The following is a 19,240-nucleotide window of genomic DNA, read 5'->3' on the forward strand; positions in this document are numbered from 1 at the left end:
TAATACAGGGTGAAGAATAGGTTCGGGGGGAGTTGTTTTATTTAATAAGTTAATTATATACATTTATCAAATTTTGTGAAAACGATTAAGTTATAACCTAAACTGGGACATAGCTGCACATTTTAAAATAATTTTGTGGGTTGATTAAACATTACTTTATAAAAGACAGAATGCCTCAGGATACTAAAAAGAAGCTTGATAAACTTTATGCGGACTCTGCACCTTCAATTAGAACAGTTTATAAGTGGTTTCAAAACTTTTGAAGATGCCAAAAGGGCACAAGTGACGCTGAATGTTCTGAACGCTCCGTTGAGGTTACTACTCCAAAAATCATTGATAAAATCCATGACATGTTGATGGACCACAGAAAAGTGAAGGGGTGTGGGATTGCTCCTCCACAACTATTGAGGTGTGAGCTGGTGAATTGTCGTGATGGAAAATGACTTTTTTGTGGGACAATCGTAGGCGTTTTTCTTGCAGCTCGGTTTTCAAACGGTCCAATAACGATAAATAATATACACCTGTAATAATTTTTCACTTTCCAGGTAGTCGATGAGGATATTTCCTTGCAAAAGGCAGTAGCCATAATCTTTCCCGCCAATTGATCGATTCAAACGAATGCACAATAGAAAGAAATATACCGATCTGGGTGATGAAAGTTGGTGTGTGCTAACGAATCATAACCTCAATACGAGCAAGTAGTGACATCTCTCGGAATTTGCACAGACTTTTCAAACGACCCTCGTATATTATTATTAAAATACATCCGCAGCAAAATATCTCTTGAAAGTAAAGTTGTCATCGTCATTTAAATAAAGGGGCCCTGGAAAAGGTTTGACTTAATGGGATTTAGGTGGGGGGGGAGAGGGTACAAAGATGAATATGTGGGTCTTATGAAAGTATATACCTGCTACAAATTAAAAAGTAAATTAATAAATATTTTAAAAGTATGTCAAAATGTTCATACATAAATCACATGAAAAAAAAAAGCAAGAAATGAAAAAGCTTTCTTGACTCTTATATAAATATATATATATATATGTACATATATAATATTAACAAACCATATGTTGCGCTTTAAATATACTCTATGAATTGCGGCTCTACTATTCCCCCATGACCAAATGTGTAGAGTGAATAAACCTACTTTTCAAATGAATTCAGATGAGACATTTGATAAACTTTTGTTGGACTTTTTTTTCCTATATAAAAAGGATAGTTTAATTACTATAATTCCTATATCTATATACTATTCGTTACTTAGTTAGTTTTAAAGAGAGTTAACAATATATATTGTACATGCCGTAGTCTTTCATTCATAGACTTTAAAAACTCAGTTGCTTTAACTAAGTACCCTCCCTCTCACATACATTCACTAGCTATACACAGTGTATTCGCCATCCATGACGTCATTAAATTTGCGTTCATTCATTTTCCTTTTTTTCCAAAAAAAAAAAGGAGAAGAAAAAGAGAAAGACGAAAGGCTCTCAGATAAAGGGGAGGAAAGCACATTTGATATATGTGAAAAAAAGGAAGAAAAAAAAAGATAGCTGCTGCCATTTCTTCCTCAATAGAAGGCTCATATATAGGAAAAAAAAATAATCATTTGGAAAAAAGTAACAGACTGTTGTCCATGATTGTGGATCTACTTGACTAAAGTACATCCATTCTCACTATTAATCATTAAAAAAACTACGGATCTCTAAGTAAGTCACACTCCCTTTCATCTTCTATTATTTTTAGACATATTATCGTGGGGTTTTGTACATATACATACAACCTGCAAGTAATTAATATTTATTCCTAATTCTTTCATGTTTGAATCTCTGGATTTGAGATTCAAGACTTTTATTAACAATTTATTAATCATACATTATAATTAATGCTCATAAATGAACCAACTCTCAATTATTAAAGTGCATACATATCATTATTCCTTAAAATTTCCTTATTTATTCTGATGCAAATTGAGATTTTGTCTCTTTATAAAAGGTCATTTGAAGAGTTGAAAATATATTATAATAAAATATGTATAAAAAAGTGATCTCGAGTTGAATTAAGTATTGAGCATTAGCTTTTGAGTACAAGTCAAGTCTTTTGTTTTTGATTTTGAATAATAGTCTTTAAAATATAAAGTTGAGTCCAAATTCTGCATCTCTGAGTTGTGTACTACTCTTTTTGCTATAGAAAATGAGACATGAACGTCTATTGGTGGACCCTAAATTCTTCATTGCCAATGACAAAGAATTTATGACAGTAGACGTCATTTTCAGATCCGGTTCTGCCTCCTTTGAAACAAACTCAATTTTCCTTATCTTTGTGAAACATACCTAATTAAATACATAGGATAGATAATATGTATATTTAGTAGAATTGAGGATTAAATAGTAATGATATCTTCTTTTTCTATTTCTTCAAGTCCAAATCAGGTCTAAATCAATGAAGACATTCATGAATAAGATTATCAAGAATTAAAGAAGTCAAATACGAGAGCCAAGAATTTAGTAAGGATTCAAGAACAGAGTAGGAGTGGAAAAACCCTACAATATGGCCGAAAGCGAGCATAATGCATCCCAACAACCTCTCGTAAATTCCCCAACGAGCTCCAGTAGTGCCCAAAATAATCCTTCGTCAACTGCCCCTGGTGTTGGAAGAGGGAGTCCACCTCTCCAAACATCCTCCAGTAGCAGTAGCAGTGGCAACAACGTTTCGTCCTCTTCAGCCTCATCCTCTTCAAATTCAACCTCCGCCGCCACCAACAACACCACCACTGGAACCTCCTCCTCGGGCCCACCACAAAACATACAGCAGCTGGTCGCCTCTAAAAGATTACAACAAGCTCAAGCACAAGTCGGAGAAGTAGTGGATATCATGCGAATTAATGTGGAAAAAGTTCTTGAGCGTGACTCAAAATTGAGCGAATTGGATCGCCGTGCAGATGATCTCCAAGAAGGAGCATCTCAATTTCAACAACAAGCTGTTAAACTTAAGCGGAAGCTTTGGTGGGAGAATGCAAAGATGTGGATCATACTCGGAGTACTTTTACTCTTCTTCATTGCTGTCATTGTTCTCAGCTCTACTTCTTCCGGAGGCTCGGGTCCAAAATATGCTATCAATGCTGATGAAAGAAATGGAACGCTGGAAACAGTGGATGAAACTGGGATCCCTGGACCTGCCTTTACAACACTTAAAAAAATTGTCATAACTACACCCCATCCTCAAACTCCGCCACTTAGTGGGGGAAGTGCAAACTCTGTAGGAGTCAAGGAGGAGGTGCATGGACATCCCAAGCAATCCTCGGAACATCATCATGATAAAAACCAGCATCAGGAACAACAGCATAGTCAAAGAAATGGAATCCAAGAAGGAGCTGTCCCTGGACATATTTCTACTCCGGCTACAGTAGTTGCAGGCATGCGTGCTTGAAAAACAAAACAGAATCAAAAACAAAAGCAAAGTCTTCGCAAACACTTTTCCCCATTATTTTCCCTCCCCTTCCACAAAAATACCTATTTTTTTATCATTATTTGTTTATTTCATGAACCCTTCTTTTCACAGCAGCGGACCACGGGATTCCTTTCTTCATTCATCTCATTATTATGTATATTTTGTCTTCAGTCTACTCAAAAGAAAAATATTTATTTCAAAAACTTATCTATTAAGTATATACAAGTATATATATTTTTAAAGGTTTCTATTTTTTTGTTTTCAAGTTTCAACTCATTCACTTCTCAATCCCCCCCCCCCCCCTTCACTCTACTTATAAAAATCTTAATTACTTGTTTAGCTTCAATTTGTCATATTAATTAATTAAAAGAGTCATCATCGTTACATAATTGTTAAATTTCTTCAAGCGCGCGTTTTGCATGTGTCCAAGATTCAAAATAAGGAAAAAAAAAAACACAACAACTTATAAATTCATAGTATATCATTTTTAAACTTTCAAAAAATACTTTTCAATGTTTTATAATAACAAATGCTATGTGGACGATTTTAAAGTATATTAATTAATAATTATTTGTTCAAAAAAATTAAAAAAAAACAAAAAAAATTAAAAAAAAACAAACACGAAAATAACTATTTATATTGCTTAAACCAAATCCGTTATTCACTATCTATCTACTTATGAAAGTATTATTTATTTATATATACTCTATATACTACTTCTATGTCAGATTATTTTAAATTTAATTAATTAATTATTGTTATGTATGTACTTACTTGGTTGCATATATGAATACAGAAATCGCAAGAAAATGGAAATATATTAATTATACAAAATTGTACTAAATATTTCATTATGTCAAATGCAGTCAAACCTAGTCCGTCTTCCAGCTGATTTAGATGTGTCATCGCACAGGGTGGCGACCCATATCCAATCCCCACATCGTCTTATTTTATTGCATCAAAAAAATTTATTAAGCGTAATAATGTGGTAATCTTTATTTAGCACTGAAGACTTGGCGTGATTCAGTTCAGTCCTTTACATCAATCATACAACTTATAAAGTTCGGTCCTTGATAACGTCACTCAACTTTATTTCTTCTTTTTTAAATCAATTTGAGTACTGACAGTCCTAAGGCACGATGCCATTAACGACTGGTCCAAAGGACTGATACGACCTGTACTAAAACTGGACTGGATTGAATGAATAAGAACTGACACAACACTAATTAATCGTATCCCTGTAATTCCAGGCCAGCTATCAAACAAATTATTACATAGCTACTACCAAGGTTGTGCCTAAGCGGAACCGACATGTGGAACTGAGACCTGAACTGATACATCAATATATTGCTCATCGGTCTCGGTTCTTTTGCTTTTGTTCCTATACAGAATATATAAATAATTAAAAAAAAATAGCTTTAATCAAGTAGTCAATATTCTGAAGTTTTCCGATGATTTTTTAGGTTGTCAGGTGATACAGTTGTATCTGAGTTCCAAAAAGGTAAGGGCTTCGTATGGAGCTAGAAAAAGGCTTTACACACCAGACAGTGTAAATAGAATAGATTAGAATAGGTAGATTATTCACTTCGGTCTGCGACTAAGCTTGTTGGACCCCTATATTATGATAACTATAATGTTTCTTAAGCCAGGGGTTCCTAAGCTTCACTATGCCAAGCTCCCCCTGCAATAATACATTTTAAACTGAGGTCAAGATCGGTCCAATGATAAAATTTGGTCTAAATCGATACACAGAAAAAAATAAACCTTGGCCGGTCCAAAGGAAAAAGTCGGTCTAGGTCAGTCTAAAGGAACAATTTGGTATAGTTCGATACACAAAATTATGTGATTTTTCAAATCTGGTCTAGACCGATTTTAAATATACATTATTTATGATGTCTTATGCGTTTCAAAACGGTACACGGTACAACGAAGTCATACGAAGTTTAAACAGAAATAACTATGAGTAATTCTCATAGCTGTTGTCCCTCCTGGAATATGGAACTCTGAATTCGAGCATCTCTAGAGATGGTTGATCAAGCTAAAAGTATATTCCTTTGATTCTCTTGATCTTACTTTGGTTCAAACAAAACTGACAATAATCTTCCTGATTATCTTTTTATTTCTATCTCCAAACAAACGTGATTCCTTTATGTCTCACTTAAAACAGATAATATCGGATGCTATTATGGAGAGCACTTCTTTAGCTATCAGGGACATTTCTCCACTACGAGCTAAAAATTGAAACGCTCACTGACAAATTTTCTGTGTTAGAATCGTCTCTCTCATGTTTAACTGAGGGACAAAATAAAATGGGAGATGAAATGATTAATTACTCTTCTGATCTCAAATATCTAAAGATTTGGTCTATGGACGAAATGAACGAGAGAGAGAATAATAGGAGAAATATATGGTCTTTCTATAGATTCTGAGATAAAAAAACTTATGTTTAACAAATTTCAAATCCAGACAAATGATATTTAATTTGCTTTCAGAATTAGAAATATTAACTCTAATGTCACGAATCCACCAGTCATTGCCGGTTTCTATGATGAAAGTATTATTAAAAATGTGTTGTTGAAGCATAAGTCGAATGAGATACGTGTTTTCCCCCCGAAAAATTAACCACATTTGAGATAAACAAAACAAGTATTTTGAATAAATTAGAACTTTTAAGATGTATTATTGACGACTTCAAGCTAGTAATCGTACATATAACAGAAACATGTCTTGATGATCATAGCAACGGCGAAATTGTCGTGGGCATCTTGGATCCCCTCTTCGTCTACTAGTAGGCTGTTTATAGAAGTACTTCAAGATCTTTTCCTGGATCAAAAAGTCAATAAAACAACTCACTCTTGGGGCAATATTCTGTATTTGGTGCTTTCCTCTTCCAATTATACTTTAAAAGTATTAAGTGATATTACTATATCTGATCATTATCAAATCTTCAGTTCCACCACTAAACCTATCGTTAATAAAAAACAAAACAAAAAATAGCACTAGAAGATACTTTGATTTTACCAATGGTGACTATCTTTACATGAATAAAATACTTCGCACAATTCACGGGGTTGGGCATTTTATCCCTTCACAACACTCAAACAATTTTGAAATGCCTGGGTCTTACGTGCACTGAGCTTCTTAGTAGCTATATCCTGTGGCGTGTAGATTAATTACAAAAAAAATTATAAGGAAATACGATTACTTAGACTTAGGAATTTATATCTCTAGTGATCTAAAATTTAAGTGCATATACACTACATTATAAGGAAGGCCAATCGAAACTTGGGAATTATTGTAAGAAGTTTCAAAACTCGTGAACTTGTTCATGATAAAACTTTTTAAACTTTATGTCCTCCAGATTTTAATATACGGATCTGAGATCTGGATCCTTCCAGAAATTACCTTATTAAATCCTTAAAAAATATTAAAATTTAGATTTGTGTTGTTTTTTCCTTCATTGGGAGATATTGACAAGTATCAATGCAAAATCAAAAGACCCCATCACTCTGTATCATAGACATGCCATTATGGATATTATTACTCTCCACAGAATTTTAATCAAAAAGAGAAACCTATCTACCAGTCTTTGGAATTCAATAACTGTATGTTTTCGCTAGGGAAGTGTGGCTGACCTCAATCAATTTTTAGTTAATTATTTTTTTGTGTGACACATATATGTTAGGGAAGCAAACCGTGAACTATTCATTAATATTTTTTCCTCTAGTTACTATGAAAAGGTTAAGTGATTATTTTTTGATTTTCAGTTCTCGCCGTCCTTTTTTATATTCAGTTCTCGCCGTCCTTTTTATATAAACAAACTATACTAATCATTTAGTCATTTCATCATAATGAGGTAGTAACAAGCAAAAAGGCAGTGTTTCTCAGGTCTCCTAGATTTAGAATCCCACTAAGTCGATAAATCGCCTCACCAACGACATTTATGTGACTCCTAGGACCATCAGAATTGGGATTCTTTTCCTTATTTTCAAGGAACCCCTCTCACCTTCTAACAGAGGGCAGGAGAGGTGCAAGAAAATCCTCACATGGATCAAGGCAAGTGGGTCAATTGTGAAAATTTTCTCGGTCATAATTTTTTTTTTTACACTTGATCAATTTCACAATAACTGGAACGACGGCTGGCTTGGAGAAACAAAATAAATGTTCCAAGGGTTTACCCCGCCAAATATCCAGCCTAAACAATAGTCCCCAACGTTGTGGCCTCTGATGGAAAAAGATCCCTCAGTTCTTTTTCAAGGCTGGACAGAAAATCGACCAGGAGGCCTACTATAAGGTGCTTAGGTACACCATTTTGCCAAGAGGGAAGACTAACTAACCAGAGGGTAACTACATGTGGACTCAGGACGGTGCCCCCTATCACAAGTCCGCCAAGTGACGTGTAAAGGCTGTGATTGATAATAAAGGTGGCCATATTGAGTGAGAAATTTTTTGCGAAAATCTTGTCCATAAGGTTTGTTAACATTTTTTATTATTCTATTATTGAAAATATAAAATTATTGATGTATTTCTAAATCCATCTTTCGAGTTCACGTTTCACTGCCCTACCCTGTATACTTGTATATAGGAATATATTATTTACATTTGGGTTTTTATTTTATTACGTTAATTTTTTCTTTGCACTGTCATGGTTTTTTGTTTAAATTTTAATATTTGAATTTTAAATACATCACTTTTACAATGAATGAACATTTTATAGACACTAAAGAGTCAACCTTTATTGGCTTTGACTATCACCGCTGGTCGAAATAAATAAACTCTTGGAGAACATATAATTCCATTTAATCCGGTCTAACCAATTGTCAAATTAAAAGTATTAATAAATTTCAAAATGTTATACATATATAGTGAGAGCTGAGATAAAGTCATGATTATTCCTTCACGACGACGTTATACTTAATCTATCACTTCCAGAGTACTCAGCATTGCCCTGAGTAAATAATCATCTACATTCGACAAGCAGACACATTTGCTGCATTATTATAGGAAATAACTCCTCAAGGAATCCACAGTGTTACTCTACGTTTTTCATGAGCAAACTCATAATTAGTTACTGAATACAAAGGTATTCTCTCTTTCATAATGAAATTAACAGCTTGCGAAAATAAAAGTAAATGGAAGTCGTAAAAAAAACAAAAAAACTTGCACCCTCAAGAATGCTTAGTATTTTAACCCTAAATATACCCATAAAATGACGTGATGATTGATAAGTCAGGGAGTACTTTAGCCTCTATAGTAGTTTTTACTAACCTGTTGGGAATTCTCCAGTGGTAGAGAGTAACAGAGTTCCCAAATGGGGAAATTCCGGTCGGACAGACGAACCAATGCTTCAAAATTTCAATTACAACCAATTTTTCTATATTTCCAACCAAATTTCAAATCACAACCATTTACAGGCTGTTGTAATAACAAAAACAATGAATATATAAGGTATTGTAAGTAATGTTTGTGTAAAAGTGACAACACTGTTGGGTTATAAATGTCTACAGCGGCTCCCCACAAACTCACTCCTGTTGCATCTCTTCTTGGAGTAACAGGTGAGTAATAGAGTTTCCATTATAAAGTAATTATTCATACCTACGTATACCTATACTGATGGTAATTTAATTTGGTGTGTTCATTTGAATGCGCGGGAAAATATAGTTTCGGCTGGTGCACAATCAGGCTGGCGCCTGATAAGTGGGAGCATGCATCATCAATGTTTGCAGTCGGGTTGCACACGAGCTATGTTTGCACGTAGCACGTCCTTTCCAAAGTTCAGCTATGAGCCAAAATGGACTGCATAGTTGGCAGCCAGACGCAAATTGGCTTTTTCGACCATGGTTGAGGTCAAAAGTAATTCCCAAAACGGCCTGATTGTCCTTAAATCTAATTTGTACAGCGTCAGTTCAAAAGTAGAACCGTACATTGAGGGACTCGTCAAGGGAAAACAAATGCAAAAGTCTCATTAACCCATATACGTCTAGTGTTGCATTTTTTGCATGTTTGTTATGGGCCAAATAAATTGAGAAAAACAATGTTCACAATATTTTAACAGATATATTGTCTACTAAAAAATAGACAAAGTACTTTTTTTTTTAAATATTTGGGAAGGTATAAAATACCTAAGATGCCCAATTTTGACTCAAAAATACCATTTTTTAAACTAAAATGACCTGAAAGACATCTAACATGGACCAAGTCAGTCGAAAAGGCCTTTGTGTAGGGTGGATGAAATTAATTAGCCGATAACGAAACAGTCTACTGTACATATATTTCGATTAGAAATTTCTAATTTCATGCTTATTTTGTTCTCAGGTAATCTGATAATACTCTTTCCTCATAATTATTTATTCCTAAGATATGCTTCATAATAGTCCCACATGATTGAATTTTTGTAATGGAATAAGTAGAGGGAAATATGAGGATACATTCGATGCGATACTACTAAAAAAAATTGAGGTAGTGTTGTGTCAGTCCTCATTTAGGACTGAAGATTTAGTTCCATCCAGTTCAGTCTAAGTCCAGTCCAGTCCTGCATATCATTCCTAGAGCTTAAACAGGGATGTCTAAGGGGCGTTCGTAGGGGTTTGGCTCGAATTAATGAATTTTTGTTTAAAAAAAAAAATTATTTTATAGCTGTTTTTGTTGCTTTGTTTATCAAAGCAGTTGGATTGTAAATATTTTAGTTAAGTCTTTGTTGAGATATATTTCTATTATAAAAAGTGAGATTTTCATTTTATTATACTAAATGTTATAGTCTAGCATATTTTTCCATTAATTAACATGATTGATATATATATTCTTACTTTCAATATTCAGTTCACATCATTTATTCCGATTCAGACAGAATGAAGGACACCCCATTTTTATTATATATACTCGTAGTATATATATATAAATAAATTATATTTAATTATGTATTGTATTTCATGTTATACTTTAATTATTAATCATAGTAAATAATAAAAAAAATAATTTTTTTAATTATATTATGAACTACGCTCTATTTCTGTAAATGTTTTATTTGTTTATCTTATTGGTATAAGTAATTATAAGTATTTACTTTATGCTCAGAAACTGTAATTAAGAGTAGAATAAATGACAGTTTTTACATGTTTCTTCCTACCTTGTATCATGTCTCCTCCTGGTGTGTCAAATATCCTACTTTTGGTTAGTTTTAAAAACACTAATAAATGGCTATTAATCATTGCACTACATCAAAAATCATGTTGTCATGTTGCACGGGCGTTGAATTATCTTTGAAATTGTGAAACATAGGACAGTTTCAAAAATAAAAATGATTTTTTGTAACATTTATCCTCAGTCTCCCCTAATATTATTATGTTGTTACATCAATTCAGCACATACAGAGTCTGAATTATTTGTTGGCTCCAAGTTGAAATACAAATATTTATTTAATTAAAATTTACCTTTTTATTTACTTCCAAGTGAAACTACTTGAGCCGGCCAGCTAATAAATGTACAGGATAGGGTAGCAAAACGAGGAGTCGATAGATGGATTTATAAATACATCAAAAATTTTATATTTTCAATATTAGGCAAATAAATAATGTTAACAAGCCTTATGGACAAGTTTTCAAAAAACTCTGTTCACTCAATATGGCCACCTTTATTATCAATCAGAGCCTTTACACGTTGCATGAAGGCCATATAGGAGTGGATGACAAACTCATTTTACAAGTTGTCCTATACCGCCACTGTTGAATACCTCCAAAGTACCCTCATATAGAAAAGTCGAGTAGGTTCAAATCTGTTGAGGAAGGGGGGACATATCTCTTTGAACCAGAACCGAACCATATTATCTTTGTTTAATTTTTTTGGAACTAAGCGAACGTGTGAGAGGTAGCGACGTCCTGATTCGACGCATAGAAACCCTCCAGGTAGTTGGTCTTTAGCTTTGGTAAGATGGTGTACCCAAGCACATTACAACAGACCTCCTGGCCGATTTTCTGTCCAGGCTTGAAAAAAAACAGAGGCATCTTCTTTCCATCTGAGGCCACAACGTGGAAGACCATTGTTAGGGCCGAATATTTGGTGTGGGACACCCCTTGGACCTCTTCTTATGTTTCTACTACCCAGTGGTCATTCCGGCATTTGTGGAATTGACAAACTGTGTAAATATTTTTGTCCAAGAAAATGTTTACAATGGATTCATTTGCCTTGATCCATGTGAGGATTTTCTTGCACTTCTCGAGCCTCCTGGATTTCATGCCCTATTGCTGCTCTATCCAGTACACTATTTAGTTGTTAGCTGTCGAAGTTTCTTCTTCTAATTAGTGCTCTTAATATTTATTCGTTCGATTCGAATTAGTCCTTAATATACTGTGAACAATTATTAACTATTATTGCATAATTATTCCATAGGTTGAAGAACTGCCTAACTGCCTACTGATATTGGGCAGTTTTTCTTCTTCCTTTTCGGAGGAAAGGTTACGAGATGCGGTATAGATAACGTCGTCTCCAATGATATTTTAATAATAATTCCATTAATTACTAATAATTATATTCTAATAGTAATGATATTGGCTTATTCATTGTTTTGGAATCATTAAAAATGGAACTATAATCCAGATACTATTTTGGGTAAATCTTTAATTCAGAATGGTAGTGGCAAGCCTCAATATCTGATCTAAGTGCTCATGAGTGATATTAGTACGATATTTATTTACCGCCCCATTCATCTAAAATGACAGATCCCCAGCCTACCAACATGAACCCCTTAGACTTCGATGTCTAGGGGGAGTTACAACGCAAGGCCTGCACCAAGTATCACACCTATGTGACAGCCTTAATGGCTAGAATCATGCATGATGCCAAGGAAATGGATCCTGTTCACGTCAGAAACGCCTGTGCCAGCTTCAGGTACAGTATCGAGCGTGTTGATGGCAGCTGAATCGAATAAGATGTTATTTCTGTTCTTATATTGTTAAATAAAGACATAGACCTTGAACAATTTATGCTCGTTATTGATCTTAATAAAGTTAAACTTTGACTGGATTTATCTGTTTTAAATTTATTATTCAAGTCAATTAATCAGAAATAACATTTGCTACTTTTCTAACTAAGAATGTATTCAAAAGTTGATTCCATTGTAATTACCCTATACAATCAGCTCATAGGTACCCATTCATTTTTTCTTTTGCATGACTGTCTATAAGTAATGATCAATGAAACTATTTGGTAAAGAACAATCAATTACTTAGGGGGGCGATGATCTATTACTTCCGTGAAGTTTAATTGTATATAAATCGACTTATCCATCAACAACGAATGAAATTTATATTGGTAGTACTAAACTAACCAGGTTAATTAGTATTCAACACAACACTGATTGTACCACTCTTCATTCAATAGTAAAGTAAAAATTTATACTTTCAATCAATGGCATTAAAATATACATATAGGTTTATATAGATACAGGGTATACATTTACGTAGTTATGACACACTTTTTAAAAGAAATTTTAAAAGGTATGATGAATCCAAATCCAAAAGTTTAATCAATAATAACTATTTAAATGTTATTATTTAAAATCTTAACGCATTTTCGAGATGCTCAACAAAATCTGCAATTAGATTTCATATATGTAACGCGCAATGCAGAATTAGTAAGGACCGTATTCTAGTCAACTGTACATCAAATAAAACTACGTCTTATTGGAAGTGAGGAACTTGGGAATCCACGACGGCAAAGTAGCGGCGCTTGGATCAATTATATCGTCGGTTCGAAGATTAAATCAGTTTCTGCTGAAATCCATGCCAATCACTGAGTCTTATATTGTACAACAAATTCTGAATGAAAGACGTTCCTGGTGAATGCAAATAGATATTCGACCAGGATAGGGCCTTACTTGTTATGCTAAAATCACCCAGAAGCATATTGAAGAAAATCTTTTTTATTAACCTTAACTCTTTTGTTGACTAAGTTTGTCATCCAAAAGGCGGATGCTGAGCTCTTTAAAAGTAAATAAGTGAGAAAAACAACAGTTCTAGGAAAAATATTCACATAAAAATTTAGAAGACTTTAGCACAGATAAGACAATAAATTTTATAAAATTATGGAGCTTCTTTATGGATTTTTAGAAGCTGATCCTGCATCATGGGATATTAGGTATGATTTCATGCAGACTTTATAAATAATTGGGTCTCTCAATGTTATTAATGCTCTTTCCGCAAGGAGAATTGCACTCATACAAGAATATAGAGGCTTGTTAACGAATGACGAATCACAGCTGAAATTTCTTCTACAAGAAGTGGCAGTTCTTAGAAGATTGTATACAGACTCAAAGACGAAAACTTTAAAAAATGTACATTAGTTGTTTTTTTTAAAAATATTATTTATATAAAAGAATTATTATTGTGTAAATACTAGTATAAATATTATATTACACAAAAAAATTTGAATATTTTCAAATTAATTCTTAATGGATTTATTATAAAACCATTTTATTATGCACCATTGTAATATTACAAATTAACTTAAAAATAAATGTTTCTTTTGTTGATCCCGTCCTTGTTCTCAGCGTCGAATGACCTTGGTGGTGATTTTTTTTTTGTAAGATTAGCTCCTACTAAATTTTTATTGCCATATTTTTTTATTCAACACATTTTTTTGATTTATTAAACTAAAACTAAGCTATATAGGGATTTTTCCTCAAATAAGGTCATCAAGAATGAGGTCATCCAAATTTGCACTTTTGATAGAATTTTAACTTAACTAAATTTGTTAACCTTACTAACAAGTCGTATTGTGTATATTCGGATGATATTAAAAAAAGATCACGTTTTTTCCCAAAAAAATGTAAAATTTCAAAACTTTAGGGCCGTTGAGCTACCTCTAAATATTCATAGAAATTGTTCAAACTTTGTGAATCGTATTTTTGTAACCAAAGGAACACATTTGATTCCTCAATTGTTCTGGATGTTTGGTTGTGATATAACAGCTGTTCTGCTAATTCATATCGTCATCAACGGAGATTTTTTTATCATCAGAAAAGAGCAAAGCATTCCCCAAACTTTTGTTGGCTTTGATAAAATTAGAATCTTCTTTGCTCTTTTCAAACATCTTAACTTGCTCTGTTCAGAGATGAAATGTTTTGTCGACCTCCTGCGTGATTTTTCACAAATGTCATTCCAGATTGAAAATAATAAAATATGCACCACCAGATAAGATCAACCCTGTAGTGATTCATCTACCAATATGTTCCATATGAAAATGGCTCTGACCCATCTCTGGGTCTGTTTATCGTTTCTTATTAACAAAATGGTAACAATTAAACAACACTCCATACTAGGCACATGGGCTTTGTGTATCGTGACACCGTAGGACCTCAATACCGGTTAACAACCACCACTGTTACTTTTAAAAAACACCTATATAGTCGCCTATTCTCTATGTCAACGTGTTGTGCAGTATAAACTTGGGGCCTTGAGGTAGATTAAAAACCACTACCACCAATTCAATAACCATAAAAACCCCACCTAATTTCCAAATGTATTTCTACAATGGCAGCTCACACGGCAGCTATCTATGTTCAATGGTTTTTCTGCAGATTTGAAAACTATATGTGGATCCTTAGATGGACCAGTTCCATCTGTACATAGGACATATCGGTAGATGAATCAATCACTAGATGTATTGTATAAGCGTTTGAAATTCTCCGATGACAATCTTTCTAGAGCCGTGAGTACATAAGTAGATGTTCCGAGTTCTATGCCAAAAAAAAAAAAAAAAAAAATCCTCAGTTCATGGGCAAAAACTTTCCCGTAATAATATTTCTACATATGTACAAACAGTACTTTTTTTTCTTTGTTTAACACCATATAAAATTGTACTATAAGCATGAAATTTGAATTGACCTTGTTCAATTCTAATTGCTTGATATATATATATATATTTTGTCATGAAAAGACTTATGACATACATTTTACTATGGACTAATTTAATTAATGAAAAAAGAACAACATTGAAATAAAAAACATCAAGGAGAGTGACTGGGATGCTAAAGGTCGCGAAATGATTTACATGAATATATACATATCTATTACAAAAATGTACCTTTTTTAGTTTATATTAGCGCATATTCACAAACTACGTGGTCACTTACGGGAGGGGGGAGTAATACCCCTAAAACCACGTATATTCTTCTTGGGAGGGGAAGAACCCCCAACTTAAAAGAACGTACAACAGAATAATGTGTCAAACTACGTCATAGAAAACGGGACAAATGTGGTAATAATATAAAAGCAAGCTGGGATACTTTTTTCAATATTTCTACAGTATGATAAATGTATCCATTGAAATGAGTACTCTAATTTATATTAATTCAAAAAGTGATAAAGTCCTTAGAAACCGCGGTTTTTAAGGTTAACTGAATCTGATAAAAATCAGTTATTTGGTAACACTGATCATAAAATATACTGAGACATCGTGAAGTTAAAAGTATTTATAAAAAAGAGTGTTCACGTTGCGAGAATAACAAAAATAAGAAGGGGATTAGCTTGTTAAGAACATGCATCACCAACTGAAATGTATTATATTCAAGATATCAAAATTCGATTTAAAGTTCAAATACCTCACGATCAAATTGACTGAACTTGTACATAATATATTCATGTAAAAATTTAAATAAATATTAATCATATTAATAACTTGTTTCACAGTTTTTCAGTGGTTTAATATTGTATTTGACTCTTTAAAAAAATCCTCCTCGGTTTTCCATTGAAGCAAAAAAACCTAAAATGCGTTTTCTCTGTTTCATCAAAAAAAATCCCAGCTTGTTTTATGATATCACCACACAAATATTAAAAAAAAAAATAGAAAAAGGATATAAATTTTTAAAAAAAAGAGTGGCCTTTTCTTCATTGAAAAGTTCATTTTAGAAATAAAAGAAAAAAATATTTGTTTTCTAAAAAAAATAATTTATTTTCTATTCTAACAACGTCATTTTTTAGGAAGTGCAAAAACCCACTTGGGTGAAGGAAGGTAAAGAAAAAACCCACGTAACTCAACATTAGAGGGCGGAGTTAAAATTATGCGAAAAAAGGACCACATGGTTTGCAAATGCCCCTTAATTTTTGAAACTCGGAACGAGAACAACTTTTTTTGGTCTTGTCTTCTAAGTAGTTTGTTTATATAGACCAGTGGGGAACGATATTTCAATCAAGATCTCGGACTCATACCGTGAATGGAAATTTCATTGTTTTCGAAATGTGTACCGATTTTTTCGGGTCCTATACTATAGATCAATTTTCTCCCCATCCCAGTAATATGTTTTGTACCCAGATCAAATTCATTAAAGTTTATTTGACGTCATTGTACCGATCTTCACAATTTAGGCATGATACATGACGTCACAAACAACTTATCGGTATAATTGGCCCAGAAGGAATTTTTAATTCGACCAACTATTTTGTGCGACCGATTAGGATCGTGCTTTTTTTAGGATCAACTTATTTATGTACCTAATGTGAATTTTTAATTTTGATTGCAGCCAAGTTAGGTGCAATTTCAAAATTGGGAATTGGTTAAATTGAATACATATGATTCAGTTTTGATATGTGATCCATTTAGAGAATTTGAGAAAGGTTTTGGTTTTTGTAGTACATTAAACAAGGAACATGCACCATTTAAAGAAATTTAATTTGAAAGAGAAAAATCCGTATTGTTTGTGAGTAAAATTATTTCAAATACAGGGTGGTCCATGGAAATCTGAATACTTACTATTTCAATTGTTTAGTGACAGTTTAATGATTGAAATTCATTCATATTTCGATATATTAAAGTATAAAAAATTAGTTATAAAACAGAACAAACTTGAGCTCTCTAGCTTAAGTAGAAGGCGAGAAAAGGACATTGGAACGTGATCTACGAATTTCCATTTGCGCACTCCAAGCAGTTGGGCGTCTCCAAGACATCTACACAGTCACAAGTCTGAAACGTTGGAGATGAATAATTGTTCAGTCGAAAAGGCGACCGGAGGAGTTAAAGAAAACAACCCAGCCTAATCCAATCAAGTCCATAAGAGCCTATGCAAGAGATCTTGGGGTTTTACAGCAGACTGTCCAGAAAGCGATCAAAAAAGTGGATGGAAAGAGCCTTGTCAGGGTAGAGAGTCCACTTTTAACACTGACAATGAAAAACCCCATCTCTTTCATTGTAAGACTCTTCTGAATGAGTCTGTTGTGTTCTTTTGAACTATTTTTGACACTTTTGGCCCACCTACAGTCATGATGCAAATCCCCTCGACTACACCTTATGGGTATATGTCGAGAATAATGCCTGCAGTATCAGTCAACTAAGCATCAAGGCCCTCAAAGCCACTGTCAGCCAGTACTAGGTAGCCATAATAGAGAACTACATCCGCAGTGGGTGCCTTCTGCTACCGTCTGGAAGCCCTCATTCCCTCTAAGGTTAGCAACATTAATGATTAAGAGAGCTCACACAAACATATATTTATAGTATTAATTTTATGGAAATTTTATTATTAGTTAATAAATTATATCTTGTTGAAGTTTAAAATTCAATGTGTTCAGATTGTAATGGACCACTCGGTATATGTACAGAGTGGGAACCCAAAACTTGCAATAGCATTTATTAGGATTTTACGGGGTTTCTTTATGCATTTGAACGACAGTTGAAAAAAAAGGCAACAGGCATGACATCTCCTCTGCGCTGATGTCATGCCGAAAAGGCTGCTGAGATCGTTGACATCTCTATCCGGAATGTTTACAACATAAAAAAGTCATATAATAATGTGGCTGACTTCTAGCCTGCTTTCATTTGACTCTTGTTCAGCCTGACCTCAACCTCATGGACTTTGCAGATTTGGAGAAGAATGTCTGTGGCACTTTTCATCCAAATTTGAACTTTTCCGAGCTGCCTCCATGACAGTCTGGTACGCTATGGACACGACTTTCATCGTCCAGAGCTTTCAATCTGTATACCAGCGTGTCGAGGCTCATGTTGCTTGTAAAGGAGGACATATTGAACAAAATATAGGTAAATATAGTATTTAAATATATCAAAAATTGGTTTTAAGTAGTTTTTATTGATTCCATCAAAATCACTTTTTTCGTAATTTATTCTTCTATTGCAAGTTATGGGTTCCCACATAGTAAATTTAACGATCCGAAACTCAGATAACTGCTATCCCGAATCCATAAGAAAATGACTCATATCTAGACTCCAAAGACTACACATCTAGGTACTCTACAGTAGTTAAAAGGTGATTAACTTAAATATAATATCTGTTGTTTTAAATGACGAAATACCAAATTGATTTACTCCTAATAGTTCAACATGTTTGACATTTTACAAGGCCTATAGAATTAATTAGGCCACCTAAGTCTGATTAAATACCACGTAAAGGTCAGACAAAACCACTACTTTTCAAATAAATATCATGATAATTATTTACCTCTAAAACCATTGATATTTTATGTTGCGTACACTAGTTTTATGGTCAAAAATAAAATCGATTAACAGCACACTCACACACAAACACACAAAAAAAAGTATTTATCTACAATGTACAATTAAGGGATCATTTGTATGTACATATTTTTTATATGACTTATCAATGAATTCTTAGTCATTATTATGGGTTAAAACTCTCTCTGTCAATAGAGGAAGATAAAAAAAATTGAATATTGGCATGGTACTCCTGACAATTGAAGAATATCTGGGAGATGAGCTGCTTAGCATTAGGGAATTTTCATTGGATTTACTATGAGCAAGGTTGTTCTATTGGTCTTGATCTCATTTCTTTCAT

General features: G+C 33.4%; 1 protein-coding gene across 1 annotated transcript; it reads left to right on the top strand.

Moving 5' to 3' along the window:
* Positions 1-1,489: 1,489 nt before the first annotated feature.
* Positions 1,490-4,281, top strand: LOC121128198 (uncharacterized). The gene is made up of 2 exons (XM_040723774.2): positions 1,490-1,706; positions 2,420-4,281. The coding sequence occupies exon 2, from the start codon at positions 2,548-2,550 to the stop codon at positions 3,424-3,426; it is 879 nt and encodes a 292-aa protein (XP_040579708.1). The 5' UTR covers positions 1,490-1,706; positions 2,420-2,547; the 3' UTR covers positions 3,427-4,281.
* Positions 4,282-19,240: the final 14,959 nt, after the last annotated feature.

The sequence above is a fragment of the Lepeophtheirus salmonis genome, chromosome 13 (genome assembly GCF_016086655.4).
Source record: "Lepeophtheirus salmonis chromosome 13, UVic_Lsal_1.4, whole genome shotgun sequence".
Lineage (NCBI taxonomy): Eukaryota > Metazoa > Arthropoda > Copepoda > Siphonostomatoida > Caligidae > Lepeophtheirus > Lepeophtheirus salmonis.